General features: G+C 42.9%; 1 protein-coding gene across 1 annotated transcript in view; it reads right to left on the minus strand.

The window, feature by feature from the left end:
• Positions 1-26,605, minus strand: part of PTPRG (protein tyrosine phosphatase, receptor type, G) — a 412,490-nt gene that overhangs the window by 83,689 nt on the left and 302,196 nt on the right. Inside the window, exons 7-8 of the mRNA XM_010571016.1 lie at positions 17,876-18,033; positions 12,939-13,131 (exon numbers count right to left, since the gene is read on the minus strand). Of these exons, the coding sequence (XP_010569318.1) occupies positions 12,939-13,131; positions 17,876-18,033 (351 nt within the window). The remainder of the gene's footprint in view (positions 1-12,938; positions 13,132-17,875; positions 18,034-26,605) is intronic.

The following is a 26,605-nucleotide window of genomic DNA, read 5'->3' on the forward strand; positions in this document are numbered from 1 at the left end:
GGGCGAAACCACAGCTTCTGCTGACTGCGGACACCAAAACCCAAACTCCTCCAGGGAAGAGCGAGCCCAGGCGCAAACCCAGCCCGTACACTTCAGGAGGAGTGGGGTGGGCACAGCCCACTCGCAGCCGCTTGAAGAAAACACTTTTCAAGCCACTGAAATGTAAAGGTCAGGGTACTAATGAAGAACACTAGATGGCACTCATACACTATGGAAAAAATACATCATACGCTTGCCAAACATAGAGAGTTTAGATTTTTTTCCCAGCTTTAAAAATCATGTTTAAAATACACAATTCAGGACAGATTCTCACATTTTCTCTCCCATTATAAACTCTGAACCAAGAAAGATCACTTGCAATGATACCTAAACACATGTGCCGTGGCAAAGGAGCTGGTCTCTTGTGCCAGGGAAAGTCAAAGTGTCACCCAGCCCATCAGGCTGACACTGTTTGCAGAATTATTTTTCCAATAAGACTTTTCCATTTAAAGGCAACACATTCAGCTTGTTTGCACTCTGCAGGTATGTGACTGCATGTATATTTGGCCATTATTTCACTTCTAAACAGTCCTGGCAGCACTGAAAGGGAGAAATGTCTATTCCTAATGCCTGGACTTGCAGGTTGGTCATGTAGCTCTGGCATTACATTACTGAAATAGCTACAGTCCCTAAATAACAATGATTAAATGCTGTAAACACCAATATTACCAGTACAATAGAAAAATACCTGTCAATTGCATTTATGCAGTTATAACTCACATTTTGTAGCTAGCCTGAACAAAAGAACACGTATTGCAGAAATACGCCTGGGCAGGAAAGATCTTCGGTGTTTGCGCCTGCCACAAGTGGTGACTATCTTGCGGTTTTGCAGTAGATCCTTCTGCTCAACCCAGAGGGATGATCCAGCAAAGCAAACAAACCCTGCAGTGCCTCAAATCATTGACAAAACAAATATGAGTTTCTATTCACACTGAGTTGAAGGGACCGAAACGGCATTCTGCCGTCAATGCCACAAAGCCAGAAGCAACACCTTGGTCTGCTGCCTGCAGACCCCTTCCCTCCTGCTCCCTCCTGGTCTCTGCAGGGAGCCCACAGAGCCAGGGTGCCGCAGAGCATGGCAAGAAGGTGGCCAGGACCCAGCCGAGAGGGCACAGCTGAAAGTAGTCACTGTTGTCACAATTTACAGAGCTTCATGATCCTTGGTATGCCTCTCCGTGCTCTCACCTCTTTCCGCTGAGATAGTCAGATCAATTCTCACTGACATCACTGTTTATTGATAACTGCACCAATAAATCATAACTGCCCCCTTTGAAGCCCTTTGTCGTCACAGAATTACGCTTCAAAATGCCAGGCCAGCCTTTATCTCTCCACCTAATCAAATCCCATCAGAGACAGGAGCCCAGGGTGAAGGACTACCCAGACCTAAGTGTCTTATCCAGTCCTCCTCCTCCAGGAGGACAGGAAGAGATTTATATATTTAAAGTAATCATGCATCAAATTGTTTTAGAAATAATTCAACAAGCTAACCTTCATGAGAGACAGAGAGATCTACCTTAATTGCAATACCCCTCTGAACCATGGGTAGCCAGCTGTTTCTCAGACAAGGACCCCAAGCTGCCCTAGGAAAAGGGGACTGTCATGTCCTCTATTCCATGCCACTCTTTGCAGCCAGCTTTGATGCCATTCAGAATAGCTCATGCCAGTCAGAGGAGAGAAGCGGGCATTTCCCAAGGGTAAATAGGAGACTCACGGGCTCAAAGTTAGGAGACCCTCCCTGACCCTGCACCCCGATCCAAGAAGGTCATGAGCACTTTTAAGCAGCTGAGTGACCCCACTGACTTCACTGAGACAAGTTTTGACGAGGACAAACCTCATTCACAGCCAGCTAAAAGGAGACTGAATTTACAATACTGCTATTTCACAGTAAATATAACAAAATTTTCAGGACTTAGTATGACTTTGTTCCAATTACTCCAAGGCACATAGCAGTACCTGATGTAATTAAGTAATAACCAACCTCCCCTGTTCAGCCACTTTTTTTTTTTTAACAGCTTATGAATGGGCAAAAAAGAAATCTTTTTTATAAAATGAAACATATGGTTTTATTAATTTAACCAAACCTGCTCAGGACACAGTGGAATAAAAAAACATTTGATCCAATAATTCAATTTGATGATTTAATTAAAGTGATACATAATAACAGCAAATGTCTGAAAGGCAAGAAAAAAAGTGTAATGATTTGACCATCTATAAAACAACTGGCATTTTCCAGAGATCTAATTTTCCTTTCAATACTCTGTGTGCCCTGGATTTTTGAAAGAAGATTAAAAGAATTGCAGGCTCCTTGCTTTCGTCTGTCTTTTTTTAAATGCTAAAGAACCTCTACTGATTTTGCAAAATGTGCAGCTGAAGGACAAATAGAAATGCAGAAAGAGGTTGGGACAGGGAGGCAGAAGTTTGCATCTTCCTCTGAATTGAATCAGGACACGCTACAGAGAAACACAAACTTTCACCTTTTTTTTTTTTTTTAACCAGGCTAAATAAGCAAAAAAGCCCCAAACCCTGTGAATTCATGATTGCTTAAAAAAAAAAAAAAAAAAAAAGAACTGAAACCAACAACCAGTATCATTTCACACTGAAATAGCAGATCTCAGCTATTTTTAGAAAAATTATGACTAACGGTCTCTTTTAAATTCAGATCCTAACGGATAATAAAAATATTGAGGGGTCTTTCAGGATGTCTTTCTGCGGTGTAGTGCAACACTAAGCAGAGACATACCTCAACTAGGCCTGCGTAATTCGAGTGGCACACTGAAGCCACTGCGTCCTGGCTAGCAGACCACCCGCACCAGGAGTCCTGGAGGCTGAAAAACCTCGCTGGGGCCACAGGGCTACAGCTCGGAGGCACTCAACAGGCAAGCACGTTCGCGGTACCCGGGGCACGCCCCGTGGCAGGCAGCGATGCCCTGAGCGTGGCATGCCTCGGACCTCTCGGAGCGAACCCCCCCTTCACCCTCCTGTCGGGGATGACCTGAACTGGGAACATGGCAAACACACCGGCTCCTGCCTTATGGAAAAGTCCTGCAGAAGTGAGAGGGTTGCACGGGTGTATCTGGAGGAAGCCCTCTGACCTGACACGGAGCAGCCTCAGCCGGCGTTTCCAGCTGTTGGCCATGTGTGGGGCTGTCTGGGAGATTGACACAGTCTTTTCTCTGCAGATCAGCCCGCTGGGGAAGGCAGGGGGCAAGCCAGCATCTTGGCTAGCCCTGCCTTCCAGGGCTTGCTCAAGCCTGGAGAAAACCTGTTTGCCACTCGCAGACAAATGTAGCATGCTAATACAGTCCTAAGCGCTGGCCAGACCAGCCATACAGCAGAGAATTATTTTCTTCATGTTAAAAACATTCCAATGGGCTGGAACAAACAAAATTAATTTAACAACTCTGCATTCATCTCTCCCATAATTTGATTTGTATGTTGTATTTGGCTACGTAACCTCCATGAGGCTTTCCTAACTGAAGCCTGATAAAGCTTAATCCAAAAGCTCCTGGCAGCTCTATTTCAGAGAGCTGAAAGAAAAAAAGGGGGCTTATTGTTTTGCAAAAATTAACCACTGATATTAAGACACACCCATGAATGCAGAAAGGGCATGTAAGAGAATATTACAGGGTTTTTTTTCTTTTCTTTTAAAAGCAGCCTACATTTCTCTTTCAAAGACAGAAATGCAAAAGCAGCCAAACTTTCTGGGTTTCATCATGCTTTTTGCATATGCTACCTGCGGTTACAAAAAGAGCTATTTAGGGAAAGTTTGAGAGAGTGCAAGAACTGTATATTTGGTTATTGCTTGTATACCTTCTCCCTGTAAAACAGGTGCCTCATATGATGAATCCGGTGGCACTGGGCTCAGAGGGATTTATAAAAACCTCTAAAAATGTTCTAAGTTAGCTCTTCCATGCATAAAAATGTCACCACTTTAAAGGCAGTTATTTCTAGCTGTGCTATGCCCTCTTTTGGAAAATCCCACTCTCTCTCCCTCCTGCTGCATGTCTCAGCAATGCAAAACTGCCGTTCCTCTCCTTGGTACCTTGGGATACATGTTGTGTGATGAAACCCTGATAATTTTCAGCACAGAAAAGCAAGGTGCCAGTGAAGTCCTGAATCCCTCAACGGCGAGGTGGGCAGGGATCTTCTAAGGCAATTCATATGCAGAGGGAGAAAACATTGGCATCAGGATGTGCCCATAGCCTGTTACTGGCTCAGGACTGCTCAGAGGTAGCTAAAAGACCTGGACAAGGGTCTTGTCTTGCTCTGGAAGGCAGCTCCTGGCTGTAAGGTGAGAGGCGCTTCACTTCTCTTTTTTTCTCACTGATCTGGATATGCATGGGACGAGTGGCAGGGAACAGTGCTTCTCCCTCACAGAGGAGGAGCACAGAGGATGGTAGGTGGGGCATTTCTTCCCACACGCTCAGTGGGAGAGAAATTGAGAGGTCAATATGGGTGTTTCATGCCTTTCTTCCCCACAAGGGCAAACAAGTTGGTGGCCGAGCTCTTGGGGGAGAGAAGGTGTTTCTTTCCCCTCTGCCCCAGCACTGGGAAGGAGCTGGAAGGGCCAGTCCCGCAGGACAGACGGACCACTTCTTGCTGTTGCTGTAATGACACCCAACTCAGCCACAAGTTTCCCAGCTGATGCCAGAGAAGCCTGAAAACTGTAATCGATGCCTGTGCTGTCGGCAAAATATTGCACCAAGTTCACACAGCCCTGCAGCCCCCAGGAACCTGACTGCAGACAAGACAAAAGCGATGCCACCAACAGAAAAAGGAAGAAAAATACTTTCAACTATATCTATACCTATATACACACACATATGTATTCCTTCTCATTATTAGACCCTCAAAACTTCAAATAAGCCCTGAAATGCGGAAGTATGGGTTATACTGCCATGAGAAAACTCACACTTGCTTTCAGTGCCATGCCAACAGTGTAATGGTAAGGTAATTGATGTAGTGCCAGATTCAGCTACCTTGCATCGGCCTGACTCAGTGGAGGTGCTTGGGAAGAGCCTCCGATCCATAACAAACGGCAGCATTCTTTGGGCTGTCGGATTCAATCTCAGAGTTCAGCGAGGGCTGCGCTCCCAAAGGATAACAAATAGACTACGAGGATCATACGCAGAGACAACACAGGCTTTAATACATAGAAAAGTGCTAAGAGGCATACTTACAACATTTTCCCCCTTCTCCTTTTACTAAACGTTTGCAATTTTTTTGCTTTGCTTTAGTGTACGTTGTTAACTTCTCAGAGTGCTTATAAATGACATTATTAATATATAAGGATAATTGCTTTAAAGAGAAGCACACATTTTTCCTTTACCTTTGCCTGCACTTTGCCAGCAGGCATTTGCAGGCTCCGGAGCATGCCGTACACACAAATATTTGTGTTGATCTACTTCAATCCACAGGCAGAATGTAGCTAGGAGACAGACTATTTATCTTCCCTGCTCTTACCTTTCACTATGCTTCAAACAGACAGGGTTATTTCTTAAGGTATGAGGGACACCAACAGACCCTACACTTGTTTTATGAGCCCTGTGAAATAACCTCACGAACAAACCGGCACATGGGGCACTTTCGACAGAGGGGCTCTGGGCAAGCTGGTTTTGCCCCTCTGCTGCCTGCCTGTTTCCCGAGGTGAATGCACAACCAGCATTTGGATTCATTCCTGTATGGCTTTCTTTGTAGCATTTGAGTTTCCATGGCATCACAGCAACAGACCCTATTTTACTGAAAGGCATGGCCTGTGTGTTTTACTACGTTATGTTTGAGCCCAAATATTTCATATATTTCACAAATACTGTTTCTACAGCTGTGGCCTGAATCCTCAGCGGGTGCAGATCAGCCTTGCACCATCAGGTGCCGTGCTGGGCTACGCTGATGTCTGCCAAGGATCTGCCCTGCAAGTTTTGTGTTTATATTGCACACATGCACATGTACATGCAGAGGGTGACTTGTGTTTAAGATGTACGCCTGTCTCCTTATTTATACAGTGCGTCTGATACAACACGTGTCATCACATTCAGTGGCATGTGCTGCGTCAACGGGGGGAGAAAGGAGGATTTCCTGCCAGGACACATATTTGCCACGTTAGCCAAGCCACCCTTTCCAAAGCCCTGGCGAGGGTTGCTTGGACTGGGGAGCACGGGAAGAACAAGCCAACAGGGCTAGTAGAGCATCTCAATACATGCCTGAGGGATGCCCAAAATCAGACCGGGAAAGCAGCTTCGCTTTCATAGCTTCTGGAGGCTTTTTCCAACACAAGGGATGAGCTGCAGGCACTCATGGTCTAAAGTACTGTCAAGACTGAAATTAAAATCAGTACTTCTGTGGGCCAAACAGCTGGACCAGGAGGTAGGCAGTGCAGAAAGGAATTCCCTGCAGGTATAAATGGAATAAATCATCGAGCTCCCTTCCAGCTTTAGTGGCAGCTGTGAACCCAAACCATACTTAAACTTTCACACTCAATTCCTCTTGCTCTTTTGGTTTGGGCCCTTTATAACCTCTAAACAGGGGCAAGCAGTTACTTATTGTTTATTAATAAATCTACCGGTAAGCTGTCCACTACATTCAGGCATAGACACATGCGCTGCTCACATTACAACCCCACAGAAATTACTACAGGTGAAAACAGAATCCTGCGGAACAGAGCCACTGCGAGGGGAAGCGTGAGACCTATGTGAGGTATATGTACCACAACTTTTTGTACCTGATTCCCCATCAAAATGGGCCAGTTTTTTTCCTGAAACGCTTTGCCTTCCACCTGAGTGATCTGAGACTCCAGAAGGCAGCAGCCTGTCCTTTCCTGCTTTTGCATGACAAGCTCCAAGACAACTGCATACACGAGGACCCAGCATCGCAGAGCAAAACACAGATGAGGTAGAAGGGATGAGATAGGCAGAAGGAGCACACTGATTTCTGCCTAAAATGTGATTACAGCAGGTCCTCGAGGTGCACATCAAAAGAGACTCTCGCAGCAATAGGTGAGTACATTTACCTGGAGCACTGAGGCACAGCGGCAGCCGGGCAGGTCTATAGTGCAAAGAAGATGCAGGGCAAGCAATTAGCAGCACGGCGTTACCACCCTCAAGTGCAACCTTTCGCACCTAGCCAGGCTTGCTACACCAACAGAAATCCTAATAATGATACATTGATTCATCTGCACCAGCACGCTGTAGTAGGGTCCTGACCTGATTAAAGGGTAATGGAATTGGGAAAGAATAATCTTTAGAACAAAATGAAATCAAAAAGAAAAGTAGGAAAAGTCTGGTTATACAAGGAAACCGGGAAGGAATTGTTAATCTATAAAGAAATCTTCCAAGATTCTTCCAAAGGACAAGAACAATCAACTGTAATGGTAAACATTTCGTAAATTAACCAAAAAAGGTTCTTGCTTTTTTTCATTTTCCCCAAGATATTTAAAGAAAATAAATAGTTATCATGTTGCTTTAGCAATCCCAAGTTACTATGTTGTTGTTTTGGATAGATTACATTTACTGCTATAGACTATTTTGTGGTCATTTAGGTTTGACTAAAATATATAAATGACATTCTGCAAGAGTAGAACTTTTCTTGCCTAACACTCTTTTTGGCCTCCCAGAGAGAACCTGAGGGCATGAAGAGACTGCAAAGTTGTTTTGAGAGAGTTCTCATAAAACATGGGCATTTAGAAAGCAAAAACAAATTACTGAGAGTAATAACAGAGGCTATAAATGAGACAAATAACTTGTTCTCATTCAGAAACACTGCCGCCAATGCTCTAAACTATCTGCCTCAAAATGATGATGTCACTGCACTGAATCTCCAGAACTTTGGATATTGCTGCAGTGGAGGCACACTCCATGCAGAAGAGGCAGTGCCTTCGTAGGAGGCCTTAGCTTCATTTCTGGTATCAGGAACCACAAACCAGTGAATTCACTAAGAACTAAACTGCTTTGCTTGAGCAGTGCTGTACTTTTGACTGCAGGTCGATAGCTCGAGCCATGCCTCCAGTGCAAAGCATACGGGAGGGAAAATCCAAATATCTTCTATCCACATTTTAGCGGCATTAAGTTACAAGGACTTCCAAACTGTGTATCACTACCGCACAACAAAGAATAGTAAGGAAAATGATAGCCTGTACACTACAAGAGAAATGTCCCAGCTGTTAATTTAGAGTCCAAAGCTAAGTTTTACTAGAGTGAATTTATGACTGCTCATTATTTAACTTAGTCTAGGATAATAATTAAAGATGGTACTCTAAGGCGAATTCCCACTGATGGGCAACAGCATCATCTGAGACTCCAGCAAAGAGTAATCAGACACCTTTGGGGAAGTAATCAGGCATCTGTGAAAGAAAACTCTGATGTCAAGAGCCCCTCACATGGGATGCTCGTTTAAGTGTTGTAAGGCTTGCAGCACGTTTAATGAGACAGAAAGGTTAAAGGGTTGGGGTTTTTTTTTCAGCACTAAAAAACATAAAGAAGTAACATTTGATGGTCCTAATCAGCAGCAAAATAAAATAGGCAAATATTGTTGCACATGGGGTACATCCTGAAACAAGGAAATGAAACACCTTTTCCTCCTGGTTTCCATGCCTACACCTTTACTGAAGCAGGTAATGTTTTGTAACTACATCTCTGCTTGATGGGACAACATGTGAAAGTAGTAAGGAACACGCAGACTCAGGTCCTTGAACTGGATGGACTTTTATGTAAGAATTCTGCCTATTTGTCCCTGAAAAGCAAGGTACACTATTAAACTGATAAATAATCAGCAATCCCTCTAGCACAGGTGCTTGAAAGCAGCCCATGAAAAGGCAGGAGCACAATATGTGATGTGACAGAGCAATACAGTCCTGAGGCACAGAGGACAGGCCAGAGAAGGAGGCAATTTTAACAGAGATGGTCACGTGCAAAAAATCAAATGCTGCCACTGTCACTGATGAATAGTTTACAAATACATTCCTGGTTTAATATGTCTGTACAGGGAACTTTTCAAAACTTCATATAAATCAGTACCGTAACACCGGTGAGCCCTCTTGTTAAATTTTACAGGCCTGATGATCTGCATGATTTAACAGCATGATCCACTGTATACCTTGAATCTCTGAAAGTTTCATCTTCTTAAAAAAATATTGATGTATGATGGTTTATTATCGACCCACCCACTGCTGCAATTACATAGCTGAACAGTATTTATCCTGAATGGTAGATTTCAGAAATAAGATATTTAAAGATGACCTGTATGGCTTCTTGAAACAGCTCCAGGCTCAACTTAAGAATCAAGCTCAGCTCATGGGCTCTGATTCAGCAAAGGTCTTATGCATATGCTTTTATCCCAAGCGTACAAGCAGTCCTCAAGAGAACTGTTTTAAATCAGCTTTTGCCAACAGGAGGAAGGAATGAGATAATGGAACCAAAGAAAACTCTTCTTGCTAAATACTAACACAAAAGAAAAACTGGAGTTTTCATTCCCAAGTGAAAAATTAGCCCTCTACACTATTTCAAATTAGCTAAAATATTTTCGCCATCTTGTATTCTGATGATTGAAAACACCACTCCTCCATTCATTGTCTGTTTGAAATTAAAAAAGAGGAGGGAGAGGAGAGTAACTGCAAAACAAAAGGCTGTTAGCATTCATATTGGCTAACAAACTGGATCCAAATGCACTGACAGTCTTGGTTGACCTAAAGTAATCTTTCCCAGAAGACACTGTATTTACCAAATGCCACCACTTACAGGGCTTTGCTAAGGAAATACTCATGAAAACTGGCATAAAGTGAGAAGTAAGTTTTCCGCCGGTGTACCTGCAGGTTATGCTACTGGTCATGGTTCTGTGACCTGAGATAGCTTTGATAGCTGGGAGAAAAGACATTCGTGTTTGGTGCCAAACTGTTCAGGATAGCACGTTTGTCAATGGACAACTGGCGAGCTGCATCACTTTGTGCTGATCTGAAATTCCCTATTCACCAGGGAATTCTGAAAATTATTCTGAACACTATGCAAATTGTTCTGGGCACATTTTCCTCCAAAACAAGAAAGGCTTACATAACGAATGCTACACTGTTTTCTAGATCAGCAATACTGCCCACAGACTTAATAGAGTGTGACAGAGGAAACAAATTGCAAAAATTCACACCGACAAACAAAACCAAACTTCCCCTCCAGAGCTGAAGACCATCACAAACCGTATCACCTTGCAGCAAATGAAAGACCCAATTCTGTGACCTTGCCTTTCTCTACAATACACAAATCTAAGCACGGGGAGGGTACACAAGAGCCAACATGTGACAGCCATTGGTCACATTGCTTAACGCTATGTGGAAAGCATTGAGATGCAACCATGAGGTGTGCAGAAGAATCTGCATAAAATAAATTTGTTATGCTAACCCTACACGCCTATATTTGTATGCTACACTGTCTGGCTGAGAAGCGCTCCATGCACTCGGCTCCTCAGTACTTTTGCATGAGTGACACTATATAAAGAGGTACTGTATTTACTAGCTGAATAAACAATAGGTTTTGCTTTCACTCAAGTATTATGACTTCAACTCATTTTATTTATATGTCAGTAGTTCAGAATGTGCAGTGGACCAGGCACATCATCACTGTTCACCTTTGTCAAAGAAGGGGCCAGAAACATCCACGTTGTTGTATCTCTGGAACAGCTATAACTCATTCCTGTAACCTTTGGAGGATACGCTACAATCCATTTTGTGTTAGCAACAGTGCAGCAACCTATTTATTTTTAAGTTCATGAAAAAAATGCACCTATTTTCAGTGTCCCCTGGTGTGCACACAACCCAAAAAGTGACAAGTTGACAGAGCCGGTACAAAAAGACTGGCTGCCCAGCCATTAGCCTCCTATAGCAAAAGCTCAAGGGGAAAGAGGAAAAAAAAAAAAAAAAAAAAAAAAATTCACTGACTCTAGCATCATCCCTGCCATGCTGGGAATGTTGTCAGATCATCCCTGGCACTCTGAATGTTGTCAGATCACGAGAAATGCATGCCCCCCACCTGAGGGTCTCTCCTGAGCATGTCGTAAGCTGAAATTCCCAGGCAGGCACGAGTACAGAGCATTACAGCACCTGGACATGATGGGAGAGGACCCAGAGAGAACCTGCTTAGGAAACCTGCCCCCAAGTATTTAAGGTGTCAAGCACCCAGGTACCAAGCTATCTAAACGTGGACTAACGGTTATGCGGCTCCCTTGCTCCTGTAGACTGGCTCACACATCATGCTAACTAAGCCATGTGCACTTGGTTGAATCCGGGCCTTGGAGTTCTTAAAGATCAAAGCCAAAGCGAATCTTTCCAGTTATTCAAGTGCTCCTTCGGTATCAACACTTCCAACTTCAAGATCAGCCCATTAACTACAGACCTTAGCGTTTGTAATGCTCTGTCAAAATTGTGGGTTTCAGCTATTTACTATGGGGTTGAAAATCACCTAAAGCATTTTTATAATCTTAAAAACCATCCAGTGAGGCGAGGAAACATGCAGGCATGTGGCCAAAGCAGTAAAATGTCTTTGAATATTATACCACATGTACCAGAGGTACCTTGGCTGCACTCAAAATAAAAACTAGTCAGTTTTGTCACTTTTAACATAACGTAACCTATTAACTTTCATCACTGTTCTGGGTAATATGTACACAGGATATAACTGAAGAAATAAATATTGACACATGTTGCTGTTAAAACACTGATTGGAAACTGCAGGCCAGAGCACCAGAGCATAGCAGGGTTACTTCATTCCCAAGATCTCCTTCTCACTTCTGATGTAAATTCTCCGTCCCAAGGCTGCCTTTAATGTACATGAGGTTTGTGTACGTGTATATTATATATAAATAAATAAGCATGCTCACAGAATAATGAGCCCTGAGAAATACACTCTTCCAGCACTCTCTTGGGAGGGTGAGGTTGCTGAACGCAGCTGTTTTCATGATTCACATCCTCTAAAAACTACGCTCTCTGTGCCTGGCCAGGTGAAAATGCCAGGTACGAAAGGGAAGCTTGTAAATCTGCTCAGCTGTTTCCTTCTGGCAAACTGCCCCTCTCTTCTTTACCTCTACCCAGAACTGGTTAAGCATCAAGCACTTCTCAAGACTGAAGATTGGGAAGTGCATGTCATTCCTCCTACCTATAAATAACACCATTCAATAAAATAAAGGCAAATAAAGGTAGTAAATGATATTTATTTCTAGTCTTATTTTATCCAGTACACACTTCTCAGAATTTTTGATGCGCTCCTCTAGCCAGGGCTGTCTGTGCCAACGTAACGACTGCAACCTCTCTCCCACCCCCGTCCATCCAGCTCATTATCCAGTGTCTGACAGAAGCAAGCACCAGCTGCTCTACAAAAAGACACATGAAACACTTCAGCAAGACATGAGAAAATCACCTGCCTATAAGGAAGAGGTTTTTTCCCCCCATCACTGTTACCAGCAGATTGATACAAACGTTGAATTAAAAGGTCAACGGTTCTTCAGAAGTCTTGTTACTGTAAAAATGAAACCCATAGCCACATCTGGATACTCTATTCCTATTCAAACACCCAATGAGTCAGTGCTAATGGGGCCGAAATTTTACCTCTGACCTTGTCCCTTCATGTTTCCCCTTTGTCAGGCATCTCTAAGGCCCTACAGCCAGTTGGCAGAAACAGGGACATCGCCAGTTTGAGACTCACACATTCTGGGGCTTTATTGCCATGGCACCTTGCGACAGTGAGTTTCACAGGTAATTGCAGGTACCCACAGTATTAGTTAATTAATTGACACACAGCAACGAGGAATGCCTGCATAACCTGCATTACTTCTTTGGTAGCTCATGGCTATCCTTGACACCATTTGATGACAAAGTAGACCAAAAAAAATTCTATTAGTCAAGTACAAAATTCGTAAGTGTAATCTACCTTTGGAAGCTTCTGTGCCGAGTGGATTTTCCAAGATGTCTGTCATATCTTGGCTCCAAGCATCCTTCACGGCAGACTTAGACACGTTCCTGTTGTTCAGTTTTTGCTGTGGTCGGAAGTTATTTCTCAGGTACTCCACAGACTTGACGTGGTCTTGCTGTTCAGTGGTGAATATGGAGTAGAATGCCTCCAGCTGATGGCAGCCATCGTGGCAGGGGAGAGAAAGGACGTTAATTAGAAAAACAATGTGGTGAAATCCGGGTGGCTGATAAGAAAGTAAAATGGCAGGAAGTAAAATGTTGATGCCAAGACTGATAAACCACATGGGAAGTCAGGCTGTCCACTGAAATCACTGCCAACCGTCTTATCTCGGCACAGTGCTTATCCTGCCCAACAAGGGAGAAGGCCTTCTAGCAATCTGTGGATGTCTGTCATGGGCAAGGAAACATTTGCCCTTAGACCCCTTTTCTGGAAGGATTTCGTGCGTGACACAGCCACGCCAAACCCTCCTCACCGCTGGCACTGTTTTGTTTCGCAGTATCGCGTCAAAAAGCGCTTCCAGGTCATTCCACCTCAAGAGCCTTCTCCAGGACAGGGCGAAGCTACCTTCTCTCAGAATACCGCACGAAGTCTAGCTGCCAGGCTAAGCTTCACAGACAGCTCTTGCACCACTTTCACAGGGAGGTCACTGCAGTTGTCACACCTTTACAGGATGGACACCAAAACCCGTGAGCTGGCTTGCCCAGCAGCAGGTCAGTAGCAGAAGGGAGCAACCTCAGGACTACCAGCTCCAAGTGTCTTGACCTCCCTACCAACCACTGTTTCCTCTGATAGCTAACTACAGGGTGGAAAAAAATAACACAGAATGAATGTATTTAGGCACAGTTAGCATATACTCCTCTGGGAATAAGTTTCTTTTGTTGGATTCAGATCTGAGCTATTTTTAATAAAATGTATTAACCTGTAAGGAAGAAATGTAATTGGAAAACTTTTCTGTTACTTCATATCTTACTATTTCTTAGAAAGAAATTTCTACCAAACTAAGGTGAAAACATTTTCAGCTGATGTCTTTCTCACAGCTATCAAGGTCAGTATAACATTTAGTAATAGCTTGTTATCATTCCGGTCAAGAACTAGAATTAGTTATGTTGCTGCTGGAAAGACTGAGCAAGACAGAGCGGAGAAGGATTCAGTCCTGATATTGTTTACATCAGCATCAATTACATATATTGATAGTATGGATTTGGGGAGTACAGAATCTGGCCCAAGACTTTAAAAAGGGACTTGAATTACATTTGTAGCTTAATGACAGGTCACTTTGAAGCTACACACTTTTCATTAAGTGCATCTACTCTAAAAGCTATGGAGAAGTGTGTGAGAGTCCCGAAACTTGCAACTGGGAAAAATTATCTTTGTAGCCTCAGTTGACCCACTGAATCAAGAGGCACTCACTACTGTTATTTAATTTCCCTTCACACCAGCAGTCTGAACCCCCTTTTGCTGCTGCTGTCCAGCCTGCCCAGTCTGCTGGGTTTGACGATGCTAGTTATTTAGGCTGAAATCTGTAAAACTTCTCTGACCCTCAGGGCAGGAAAGAGTCAATTTTTACACATTTCATTTCAAAAGTAAGTCACCCTGGAGTGGGTGGTGCGTTGAACCAGCTAATGGAGATATGTATAGGAACGTTATCAGTGGGAGCAGTGCATGGATAGTGGGAGGGAGAAAGGATGGACCTCACAGCTCTAATCCTGAATTTGACAGCTCTGCACTAAAATACACAAACAAGGGAACTGAGTCCCGCTACAGGCAATCACCTCTGAGATAACAGCACAACTCAGGCTTGTACATTTTTAGCAGTAGCTTCCCCTTAATCACAACTACTTTTACTGTACAAGCAGGGAAACTGAGGCAGAGGGACAGCAGGTGACCAGCAGGGAGGGGTGACAGCCAGCGACCAGTTCCCATTGCTGGCAGGAAGCTCAGGTACCGCTTCCAGCCTTGCAGGTACTGATGGTGGGATTTGGATTGTACTTTTTCTGCACCTTAGATGAATGCCTTATTCCTTGGTTCTCAACTGCATTCCCTCTCTGATTCTTCAGAGAAACACCTTGAAAAAATCTTGAAAACAGTTTCCTAATTATTAGCAGGAGCCCCTCAGAAGCATTGACAGATGGGTTAAGAAAGGGGTAAAGGGACTATTACCTTACACTTCTGTCTTAAGAAAAAAACCAACTACAGATGATCCTGCTATGACCTTCTATACAAGCACAGACCAAAACTCATGTGAATATTTACATATCTTTTGCACTTCATGCACTGGAAGCAGTTTTGATGAAGCCAACTAACAGGGCTTAAGGTTACTTTATAAAAGCTCAAGAACTTGGGTAGCAACTGCTTCTCTGAAGTCAAGTCTCTAGGCTGATACATGCATGACATTAATTGAATTTTTAAACTTTCAGAGAGAACTTTTAAAATATTTTCTTCTGCCATGCTACCTTGGGGAGGTATAATTGCATTTTAACAACTGCCAATTCAAATATGATTTTTAACCTTCCCCTTTTATGTGTTGAAGTATATATAAGTCATTTCAACTTCATTTTTACTATTAAAATATTATCTACCACAAATGAGAAATTAATTTATCTATAGCTGCCAGAAAAAAAAAATATTATAAGAGCTGCAGTCAAGGAGCTACATTCATGCTCTTCAAGGAGTACAAGAGCTCCTGTTCAGAAGAAGAAATGAAAAGCTGTTGTAAGACTATTGTAGATACAGGGAAACCTGATCTAAAACTCCGAGTCATGTAATTACAAACCATTAAAGCCTGATGTGCACAGTTTTCTAAGGGTTGGATATACAAATGGCAATTAAAAATACTGAAACTGTTATAAGCTCAATGAGATACTCTGAGGTATGCATTACAAGAGATAATGCCATGCTTTGGGTCATTGAATGCACTTAGCTTTACAATGCATCTGCAGGGTGACACGGCTTGTCTTGTTTTGTTGTCTAATTATCGGGAAAGATGACGATGATGGAGCACCGAGAATAAAATAGAGAAGCCTCCACAAATGGACCACTTCAGTACTGTCCTTTTTACAGCAAGGTATTTTGCACAAAAGCAAGGATTTAATTGGAACAGCAACAAAGCTTAAACAATATCACTTTCCTCCTCTGGGATTACAGGCTGCTTCACGGGGTTTGTGATAAAGAAGGTTGAACTATGGCAATGGATTATGTTGCACTGTTTCTGTTAGAGGAACAAATAATAATCATAGCAATGGCAGGGTGGCAGGCTCTTAAAATACACCCATCTAGAGCTGCCAAGGGGAAGAATACTATTATTTATTCCACATGTGTTGTAGTATCAATGAAAGTCTGTCTACACACAGAATTCCCAGCCCTTCAACCACACATGCACGCATAAAGCAGCACAACGCCAAATTTTAAAGGCTTGACTTGGCACAGTTACTATTGTACAGCACAGGAAAGAAGCTATGCCAGGATAAAGTACCTTTATACCATTATAGTGATGGCCGTAATTGGTATTTATCAGTTTGTTTGCATTTGTTAAAAAAGAAAAAGAAAAAAGAAGTCATGACCCACCTGATGCGTTTACAGGGTATAAAACTGAGCGTGGGCCAGGCCTCGCAGCCACCAAATAATAAACAGTAAACTTATTGATGTAGTGAAAAGCTACAAGGGATTGCAAGTATCCTGCAGGCAAGGACAGAATTCAAAATGATCTTGACAATCAGAGAAATAGCCTGAAAAAAACAAAGGGTCCGATTCAACTGGGACCATGTGCAAAGAGAGTCCCACGCTTCAGCCAGAACCGCGGGCTGCATGAACACATGAAGTGCTCAGCGCTGCTAGAGAGCGCTCTGGGGAAAGCCTCTAGCGAAAGGCTTCCTGCTGACCAGGAGCTGAACATAGGCAATAACGTCAAGCTTTTGTGAAAAAGGCAAAATAACACCAGCAGGGGTGGCCGGACACATGACTCCTGCCATGTCCCTCAGCCTCGGGAAGGCCCCAGCTGAAGTGCTGCAACCAGTTTTGAACGCAGCCCTTCAAAAATAGAGAAAGGGTCTACGGGAGAAGCAATAGGATCTAGAAAACATGAGCAAAAGCCTGGAGCAGGGGCACGGTGATTGCCTTCCACCCTTTTGAAATCTTTGAGAACCAGCATCTGTCAGTCACAATCACCTAGTGAACTATTCACTTACGCTTTACAGAATTAGTGTATTTAAAAAGTTTTATTTTCAGTGGCTTATGCCAGATGAATAAAAGGAGAGACTAACTTCAGCAGGACGGCTTTCTAAAGACAACAGTCTTACAATGTCAAAATACACTTAACTGGCAAACATCTGACTCCATCTAGCCATTACTTTATCGAGAGCTTTCTTCCCCAGACAAATCACGGGCATCGTGTCTATTTGCATTAAAAGCTGCTATGTGCTAATTTTAAAGATTTGTGCACCAGCTCTCTGAGCACATAATGGCAGCTTTACTGTGTTATAAAAACAGTTAAGCATGGAGAATTAATGGAAAGATGTCTTTTCTAATGTAATTAGTTCAAATTACTAAATCTGAGCAGAACTGAAATCACTCACTTTACTTTGAAAGGAAAGTTTCAATTAAAAAGAATAAAAAGGAATTCCATGTAAAAATTTACACCATAGCTTAATTTAATCTTAACAAAAACAATACCAAATAAATCACTGAAAGGAAACTGGTTTTCATGTTGTACTGTCTTCTTAAGACTGATGGCTCATGTTCAGAAACAATTTTACTTAAGAGAAAAAAAAATATCACCGACACTTCCTTTTTTGTCAACAGAAACATTTTTGTTCTCAAAATTAAAACGGCGGGTTTTGAAAACACTGTCTTAAAGAGGGCAAATCAAGAGATGGACTTCACTAACAAAATAAACACACCTGATGGTAAGAAATGGGAACAGGCTTCCGAAAAACGATCCACTCCACGATCTCGCTACACGGAGGAGTAGTCAGAGAACCTGCGTAGCGGTAATAACTCCCCAGCGATGTCGGCAGAAGGTCCCTCAGCACAAAGGGATCCAGAAAGGTCTCCTTCTCTGCAGGGAAGATTGACAAGCAGAATTACACTTTTTTTACATGTCTTTAAAACAGACATCACATTGATAGGCAGCCTAACAAGGTGTAATGGCAACAACATATTTTATCATATATATATAATGAAAGGTGAAAACACCCTATCGGGAAGGCTCTGTAAGAGTTGAGGTGTTGATTATTAAAAGAGCAGCCAAAATGCTAGTCAATCCTATACTGAACACACACGCTCCTATTTTGAACATGTGCAGGTGTGAAATGCCCTTGTTATTCCATTGGTTTACGTTAGCACAGAAATAACACCGTATTCAGTGGTTTCAGCACTCAACAAATGGCTCTTCAGCTTGACGGCCGTGAGGGCTCCCCAAGACCCAGCGGGGACACAGGCGGGCCCCAGTGGTCCTGCTTGCTGCTGCCCCACCAAAGACCCTCGGGTAGTGTCTCCATCCCGTCCCAGCGGTGAGGGAAAGGGATGGAGGAGCAGGGTCAATCCCTCTGCAGGTTGCTGAGATGGTGGAGGCAGAGCCGTGGTGCTCAGCCAAACTTCTCTGGGAGCTGCCAGGGGAGGAGCTGCGGAGCAGGGCTGCAGGGCACCTCTGAAGCTCAACGTGATGCTCGAAGCAGCGTCCAGCTGGTGCTCATTTGGGACTGCCTGTGCCCGGCCACACGGACATTGCCGGGGCTGCTGCTGGGTGCAGGAAGCACAGCACCAGAAACCTGTTTCAGAGGTAAACCGGCTGCCTCTTCTCCCTGACCTGAGAAACTCCTTCCCAGGGTCCAGCAGTCCGGGGACAACCTCTTTCCTCTGAGAAGCTCCTTGGACAGCCTGAAATGCAAACCTAAGCACTGAAAGCATTTAGCTTCAACTAACAGTGACAAGCTGGTAATATTTAACACTGTGAAGAAAAATAAATAAATGAAAGGAGGGAACAGCTGCAGGCAAGACAATTTCCCTGCCATTCCTGAGCATTTATCCTCTGCAATTTATGTTGACTCACAGGCCAAAGCTCCCTCTCAGCCTGTGCAAAGGTGTTCACTGCCTCAGGGCATGCTGACACATGAGGCTCTCCCATACATCTCTATTCTTCACTTTCTGTATTCTTCGTGCCTCAAACAAGAGTCCGCATTCGGGTAGCAGGAACTCTTCTCTTTCTGTCTCGTCAGAGCTGCTAAGCAAGCCTGCTCCCCCTGCAGCAGAGCAGAGAAGCAGGTAGGCTGGTGATTGACACACACATCTTCCAAAGTCAGAAGGAAAAGAAAAAGGATGAAGTCTACAGAATTCACTTCCACAGCATCCCACGGTTTTCTAGAAGTCTTGATCAAATCAAGATTGCCTATACCTCTGAGCAGCAGTCTGATAATCAGGGGGATTTTTTTCCCCCACTGCTGCTGCAAGGTGCAAACAGACGATGCACTTCAGACATCTTCTGTTCTTCCCCACAATATCAACAGGCGTGCAATCTTTTCATAGCCTTTAGCGTTCCAAAATATGAGTAGTTCTATTAAAGTCAAATACTGCAATCTCTTCATTAACAATTTCTTTCCTTCTAATCCAAGCAGATATCAACCACTTCTGCATCTCCAAAAAGGTGACAAATAATAAACCACATTTTTTCCTCTTCATAGCATGCCTCTGGGAAAAAAATGTGCTTAGATAATAAATAGTAAAATACATATGATTGGCCAAAGTTCAAAGAGATTCTAATCAAGAAGTCATTATCACAGCAAAAGGTCGTATTTAATTTGATTGGCTTATTTTTATACAGGAAAAATTGGTTAGAAAAACTGCAAACTCAGTCACAGGATTTGATTTCCAAACGCAGCACGCATCTTCACAGTGAAATGACATGGGTTTTCTATTTAAGAAACTGTCTCTCTCTATATGGAAGCTGAGCATACAGTGGACCGCTACGACTCTGAAAGAGTATTTGAACATGCAAACATCCTTTTTGCGTTAGCAGCCAATGACTATATATGAAATAGATGGGAGGTAAAGGCACACTTTCTTTGTATTTAACGAAGAATTTTTCAGTTAAAATTAACAATTTAACTATTTTTGACTTTCATAACCTTTTATTTAGAATGATGGAATCACTTAAGATGCTGGATAAACATTCTGTGAGAAAACGAGAATATGGAGTATCCCTTTATCAAAGGATGGCAGGAGAACGAAGCTCATTTTACACTTTCAAGGATTTTTGTGCCATATGCTGACAATATTATATTTTAATAATTAATTGTTCATCAAAGGAAAAGATGAAGAACAGGGATGCTAAATTCAAAGTTATTCAAATTGCAAAGATGAATAATGCATGACTTTTATATTAAATACACACTGTATTAAGTAGTCTACATTTCATCCAACTCTGTCTTTCATTTTTAAACATTTTGAACTACAATATGAATAATCAACCAAGGGAAGCTTATTTAGACAGAGAAATACCTTATTTGAATGCAAACTGGAAGTATCCGACTATGATTACATTTTGGTTATCAATTAGGGAGATTTTTTTTCCTAAGCATTTGGAAAGTCATAGTCAGCTGTGAAAAAGAATATTTCTTGAGGAAAAAGTAGCTTTGCTAATACACAGTTTAAGTAGGGCAGGGTGTACTCGATCTAATTTTTCATGGCTACAAGCAATGCTGTAAGTTTTCATTAATGAATTCCAAAGATTAAAATTAAAAAAAATACATATAATTGGATTAAAATGACTACTAAAATAGATGATAATCAATTGATTATGCTTTAATAACCCAACACTTTTGAAAACAGATGATCCATTTCTATCACTTCCATCTAGATGTATGGTGCAGAGTTTTAGAAACTAGAGTCACAAACACATCTTCATGTGAAGCTTAAAGAAAAAGGGACTTAGAAATTCAGGAGTCTACCTCCCATATCCTTCAAGAGCATACAGAAACAGGAAATGCCATGAAGTTACGTTTCTAAGAGCTTGAGACATTTTTGAAAATAGGATTTTGAAGTCATGTCACTTTTAAAATTTCAACCTTAAAACAGTTATTGTTGTTGGTAAAACTGTAAGGAAAATAATTTGCAAGCTAAGCAACAGTGTTCACTGAATACGTTAGAAATATTTTATATACATATACATACACATATATGTGCATATATGTAATTCCTACTAAATGGGAAAGAACGAGGTTGGAAATAATATCAAACCTTTCTTCATTGTCTTTTATGATCAGCTCCTATTTCCCATTTTCAGTGCTTGGGATGGGTATGAACTGTGCCCAGGAGGCTGGGAAGAGACTGAGCAGGGTGAGGAGTTTCTAGAAGGGAGAAAGCGGACAAGGCTGGGAGCTACACGATCTACAAGACAGCATTTGCTGACAGGTACTAGGAAATAACTGGCAGACAAAAGCCATAAAACACACCAATGAAAACCTGCAAATAGTTGTGAACCAATGCAATCAATGCTACAAAACCAATCCATGAGCCACCTACTTGTTCTTACACATAAACCAGAGCCCCACACCCACACTCTTCTGCTGCTCCTTGTCCTCCTCCCATCTCAGCACCGGAACGCAGACAGGCACCCAAGCAGGAAAAAAACCAACCAGGAAATCGGAGGCCCAGAGATGGTGACCCTAACGACAGGCCCTCGAACCAGAGAGCATTCCTCTGGGAAAGCAACAATAAACGTGCTGCTGCAGCCACCACTCCCAGGCAATGCAGAAAAGAGCACCACCTGAAACATCCACTGAGATGCCTCACTAAAGCAGTACAGCTTTTTTTTTATCGACGGTTAACAAACAGCAATACTTTGTTTACAGCACCAAGGCTCGTAAAAAAGTGTTCACTCTAATATTTCCAAAGGAAAAGTTAACAAGTACCACAGATTGACTGTTGACAATTAAGACAACGAATGTGACATTTAAACTACTGGGTGTTCCACAGCATAAAAGGACAATATTGTATTTTAACTCTTACATCCACAAACAAAACAATTAACAGAGCCAGCTGGTGACATACTTGACCTTCCGATACAACATTCATGTCTACCTCTTGTTCCTTCTCCCATGACAGCAATGTGAAAAGTCGTACCCAGTATATTCTTTGGGCTGGTAAATCTCCCCACCATTTTGCATGGGACCAAGGGCTATTTTTTGTACAACCCAACTCAAAGGCAGAGAAATTGTAGGCATGCTTTAAAAAAGCTGACCTATTTACACTCTTTATTTGTCAAGGCATCACCACTAGATGTGAACTAATACTGAATTGTGCACAATAGTTTTCTAAGCAGAGGAAAAAAACAGATCTTAAACCAGATACCAATAGTAGGTCTCCACCAACTACTGCAGTTTTCACAAGCTGATGCCAACAAATATTATATTGCAAGAGCCATCAGTTGAACATTTTGAGTTCAAGGATTGACTTGCTAAAAATATATTTTCTGTAAAACACTGGATAGACCTGAATTTTAACCAAATCACTGTAGAGTAAGAGGCTTCTTGAGATATGCAGGTAAACGGCATACAACTATGTGTAATCAAAACCCCTTTTAAACTAACAGGAACTTGGACTGGAGATCACAAGAAAATAACTATATGCCAAGTCCATTTATATCTCATGGAATGCTTTGGGACTTTTATCATGCTTTTCTGTAAGAAAACAGGAACTTGGCTGCATTGAAAACAATATCTTAAATATCTTAAAATGAGCTTATTTCCAAAATTAACGTATGTACAATTCCTGATAGGTGGAAACGTTACCCAGCTACACTTTGAATCACTAAAATCTGCAATACCAATATGAAGAGCTTTGAAAGTCTCCCAAATTTGTTAAACAATGTTCCTGCCAATTTCATTTTCACAATGAGCCAAGTCATTCTAAAGCTTCTGCATTCAAACATTTAAAAAGCAAACTCACAAAAATAATCAAAAGGACACCATGCCGCACACCCACTGAGCCAGAACTCCCTAGATAAGGCAGGCTGCACAGCAGAGCTACGGACCAGATTCACAGTGGTGATTTTAAATATGAGATTACAAATATTGTATGTTACTTTAACTGAAAAGATCAGCAGATGAGTACTTGCTGTGTAAATCCAGCATGAAAAGCAGTTTCTGACAGTCCTCTGTACTCAAGGTAATTCTTGTCATTTATTGTGCAATTATTTTTCTCACTTTTATTTAGTTTTTTAAAAAACAGAGCCTTTGCTGAGCAATGTAAGGAACCGTAAGGACACAGAAAGCACAGCATGGTGGGGAGGAAGGGAATGAGATAATAACACAGTCCTGCAGACTAATTTAATCTGAGACAACCAGTGAGTGGTACAAAAAACAGGAGGAAAGAAAAAAAGGCAAGTCTCCTATGCAAAAAAATTGAAGTTGAACATTTCCATGCCAGGTGTTGGTCTCGGGCTTAATTTTTCTCACTCCCTCTCTTAAAACAGCTTAGGAGGAAAAGGTTTAGCCAGGGAGGAGAGGTCTTAACTCTTTAAAGAAGTAAAAAAGAATTCTGAACCTTTAATGCTTAAACACTGCTGACGCAGAGCTTGGCAGAGCAGCCGGTGCCGTTCTAGACTGGGATGAGACTATTCTGGGTTTCGCAAAACCTAAGCCGAGGCAGAGGTGCATGCGGAGACAAGGCTGGAGGCACACGGAAACTGAGAAATACAGAATGGGCACCGGCGATAGGAGGAAAAAGAAACTATGACAAGGAGTTTAGAGGTGAAGAGGATCCCTGGAGCAAGCTGGACCCTGGCAGAGGGAGGGCAAAGTGAGGCAGAAGCGGCCAGAGCAGCATGGGCTATTCACGTCTGCTTCAGTGGAGCCACAGCAAAACCGCACGTTCTCAGACTTCACCACCCTTCTCTTCTCAGCAAACATCCTCAAAACCCACCAGCAAAGCACCCAGCTCCTTCCTCCTGCAGATGCTTTGTTCACATTCAGCATCAACCTTAATTCTTAACCTTTAACAACTGCAATCTTTTTGTTAGTTTGAATTAGTTTTTCTGTGCAATATATTAATTCTATGTCAGCTCGCTGGTCTTTACTCAGCCATGACCAGCACTGCTTTCTGCAGAGCAGACAGGTGAAGGACCAGAGATTTCCAACACTTCCATCGTTTATTCGTTTAAATGATACGGACCCCTGCAGCTATGCACAGAGCTGCCCTATATAAAGGCGTGAACTTATCACCTCTGCTCTCATCTTCATTTTCCACTTCCCTCCTCCTCCCCTTTGCTCCACAGCAATCCTGTCCTGGCCCCTTTCACACGGCTACTCTGACTGTGAACACAAGAACAGATCAGAAAACAAAAGAATATCTCCAGATCTTCCCCGAGGAAAAAGAAATGCTCCTCCACATTTCCTTCTCGGTTTAACACAACGCGCTGCTCTCCCTTTGATGGCCTTCCTTGTTCCAAATTGAGCTGCTGGTTTCTTCAAAGTTTTACTTTAAAAGATGAGGTCCCATGGTATCACATCTCACCCTCACCCCTCTCCCCCGCCTTTCTTCTCTACAACCCTCGGATATTTGGTGCAGAAAGCAAACAGCTTGTCAGGTGGTGTTATGGTTAAAGTTAAAAACAAAAGAAAAAGCCTGTCACACTGCTAATGGTGTTTTCTTGTTATTATGCCTTCTGGTGTGATAGATCCACAGGGTAACTAACACTGTCTGGATTGCTTCCTTTTTAGTGCTGATTTATTTTAACAGGTTATTCACTGCCTTTTTGGCTAGGACAACTGGAGAGATGCACAACTTATTTATTCTCTATCCTTTTCCATTATTAAAGCAATTCTGTTTCACTGTATTTTGGTATGGTCTCTCCAGTAACCCCTGAAACTTTGGTTGTCACCACCAACTTGCCTGAACACCTCTCAATCATCTTGAGGGAGACCCAAGATCACACTCTGCTCCATGCTGAGCTTAAGTTATGGCATTTTAATAATACAAAGGCAGAAGAAAAAAGTAAGATTTTTTTTCCAAACTCCCTTTTAAATAAACAAAGGTTCCTCTCTTCCCCTCACCCCACCCCATGTTCGCAAACAAGCAACAGATGCCATCGATTCACTTTGTACCTAAGCTTTTGATCTGGCTGCACTTTGATTTTCAGTGCTCACTTTTGACAAGGAAGGGAATAAGAGCCTCATTTTTGTGACAGTAATAGAGGCTTTTCTGCTGCGGTAATTTATTTGTGCTCTGCTAATAATTTTCTGCTGATCCGTGTAGATTCTTGCTGACAGACACAAAGAACAGGACAGAGTGACAAAACATGGTTTCCATCACCCTGAAGGATTTTCCAGGGGCCTGGGGTAGCGTGAGCTGCTGCTTCCTCTGACAACCATTTGCCTGCACGGTAAAACAGGACTGGGCAGAGCACCCGCGCCCAGGCTGGGAGAGGGCAAATGCTGCGCGGCCTCCAGCACCGGGCACTGCCCTCAGGACTGACATCAGGGAAGCAGACTCATTTTAATGCCTTTCAGGCAGCTGGTAAGAACAAGGAAAAGGCATCTCCAAGAGGCTTACATACAAAATGGTACTAAAAAGGGCAAGTCAAAGACAGCAGAGGTGGGAAAAAGCAATGTTTCTGTGCAGTAGCTCCATCCTGCTAGGTGCTCCTCTGAGATCTTGCTGAAGCGTGTGGCAGACAAAAGCTTTAGTAGCCATTTTAATGCAAATCAACTGTATAAGACATACCCTGGTATTTCACGTTCCCTATTCCCACAAGGGCACAACCACGCTCTCTGAGGCCCCGGGAGCCTCCTCAGCCCTTGCACAAGGGCAGCTCCGTCTCCTGCCCCTTGCTCCTTAGCACTGCGAGGAAGGACGAGGAGCAGAGAGGGGCTCAGGGCTGGGCACCCAGCCAAGCACATTGGCAGCAAAACAGAAGCAGAAAAGTCTGATTTGCAGCACCATGACTGGCCCACGTGTGGTGGTGCAAGTGCAGCCAGGCACTAGTGACTTTATTACTTTACCTAATGATCCAGCTTCAACTAAGGACGTGCATCGTCCCACCAGCACCAGCATTGCTGGAGACCTTTCCCATCAGCTTTTGTGATGAGAAGAGCATTTGCAGAGGAGCTAAAAAAGACCGCCAGCAGTCAGAGCTGAAAGACACTGGCAAGTCAGCATCAGAAAATTCGTATCACGCCTGCCTGTACTCCATCCCTTCTGCAGAAGGAGGGCTGCACGCTCCCAGCTGTCAGTCCCTGGCGGGTTCCGTGGCAGACGCACGCTCGCCGTCCGCTTTGCGGCAGGGAAAGCAGGAGTGAGAATAGCAGGCACCTTGCCGGCGGGAGGTGTGACAAATCCTTGGCAGAGCACAAAACTGAAAGCAATTTTAAAATCAGCAACAGGCATCTGACAGCTCTGAAAAGAGCCTCCTCGGTGTTCGTGTGCCTTTACAATGCTCTGCGAGGGTGGATGCGGGAGTTGGGGAGCATCAACGTGATGGGAACGTGCTGTTCGGCAGGAAGATGCGGGGCAAACCCAAAAGCATTATCATTGATCCAAACATCGTTAGGCGATTTGGTACACCACTGGTTTTCCTTCCAGCTAAGAAACTTTATATGGTTGCTCATGTAAAATTAAGCTTAATGTGGCATTAA

The sequence above is a fragment of the Haliaeetus leucocephalus genome, unplaced genomic scaffold, assembly GCF_000737465.1.
Source record: "Haliaeetus leucocephalus isolate CR32 unplaced genomic scaffold, Haliaeetus_leucocephalus-4.0 Scaffold2, whole genome shotgun sequence".
Classification (NCBI taxonomy): Eukaryota; Metazoa; Chordata; class Aves; order Accipitriformes; family Accipitridae; genus Haliaeetus; species Haliaeetus leucocephalus.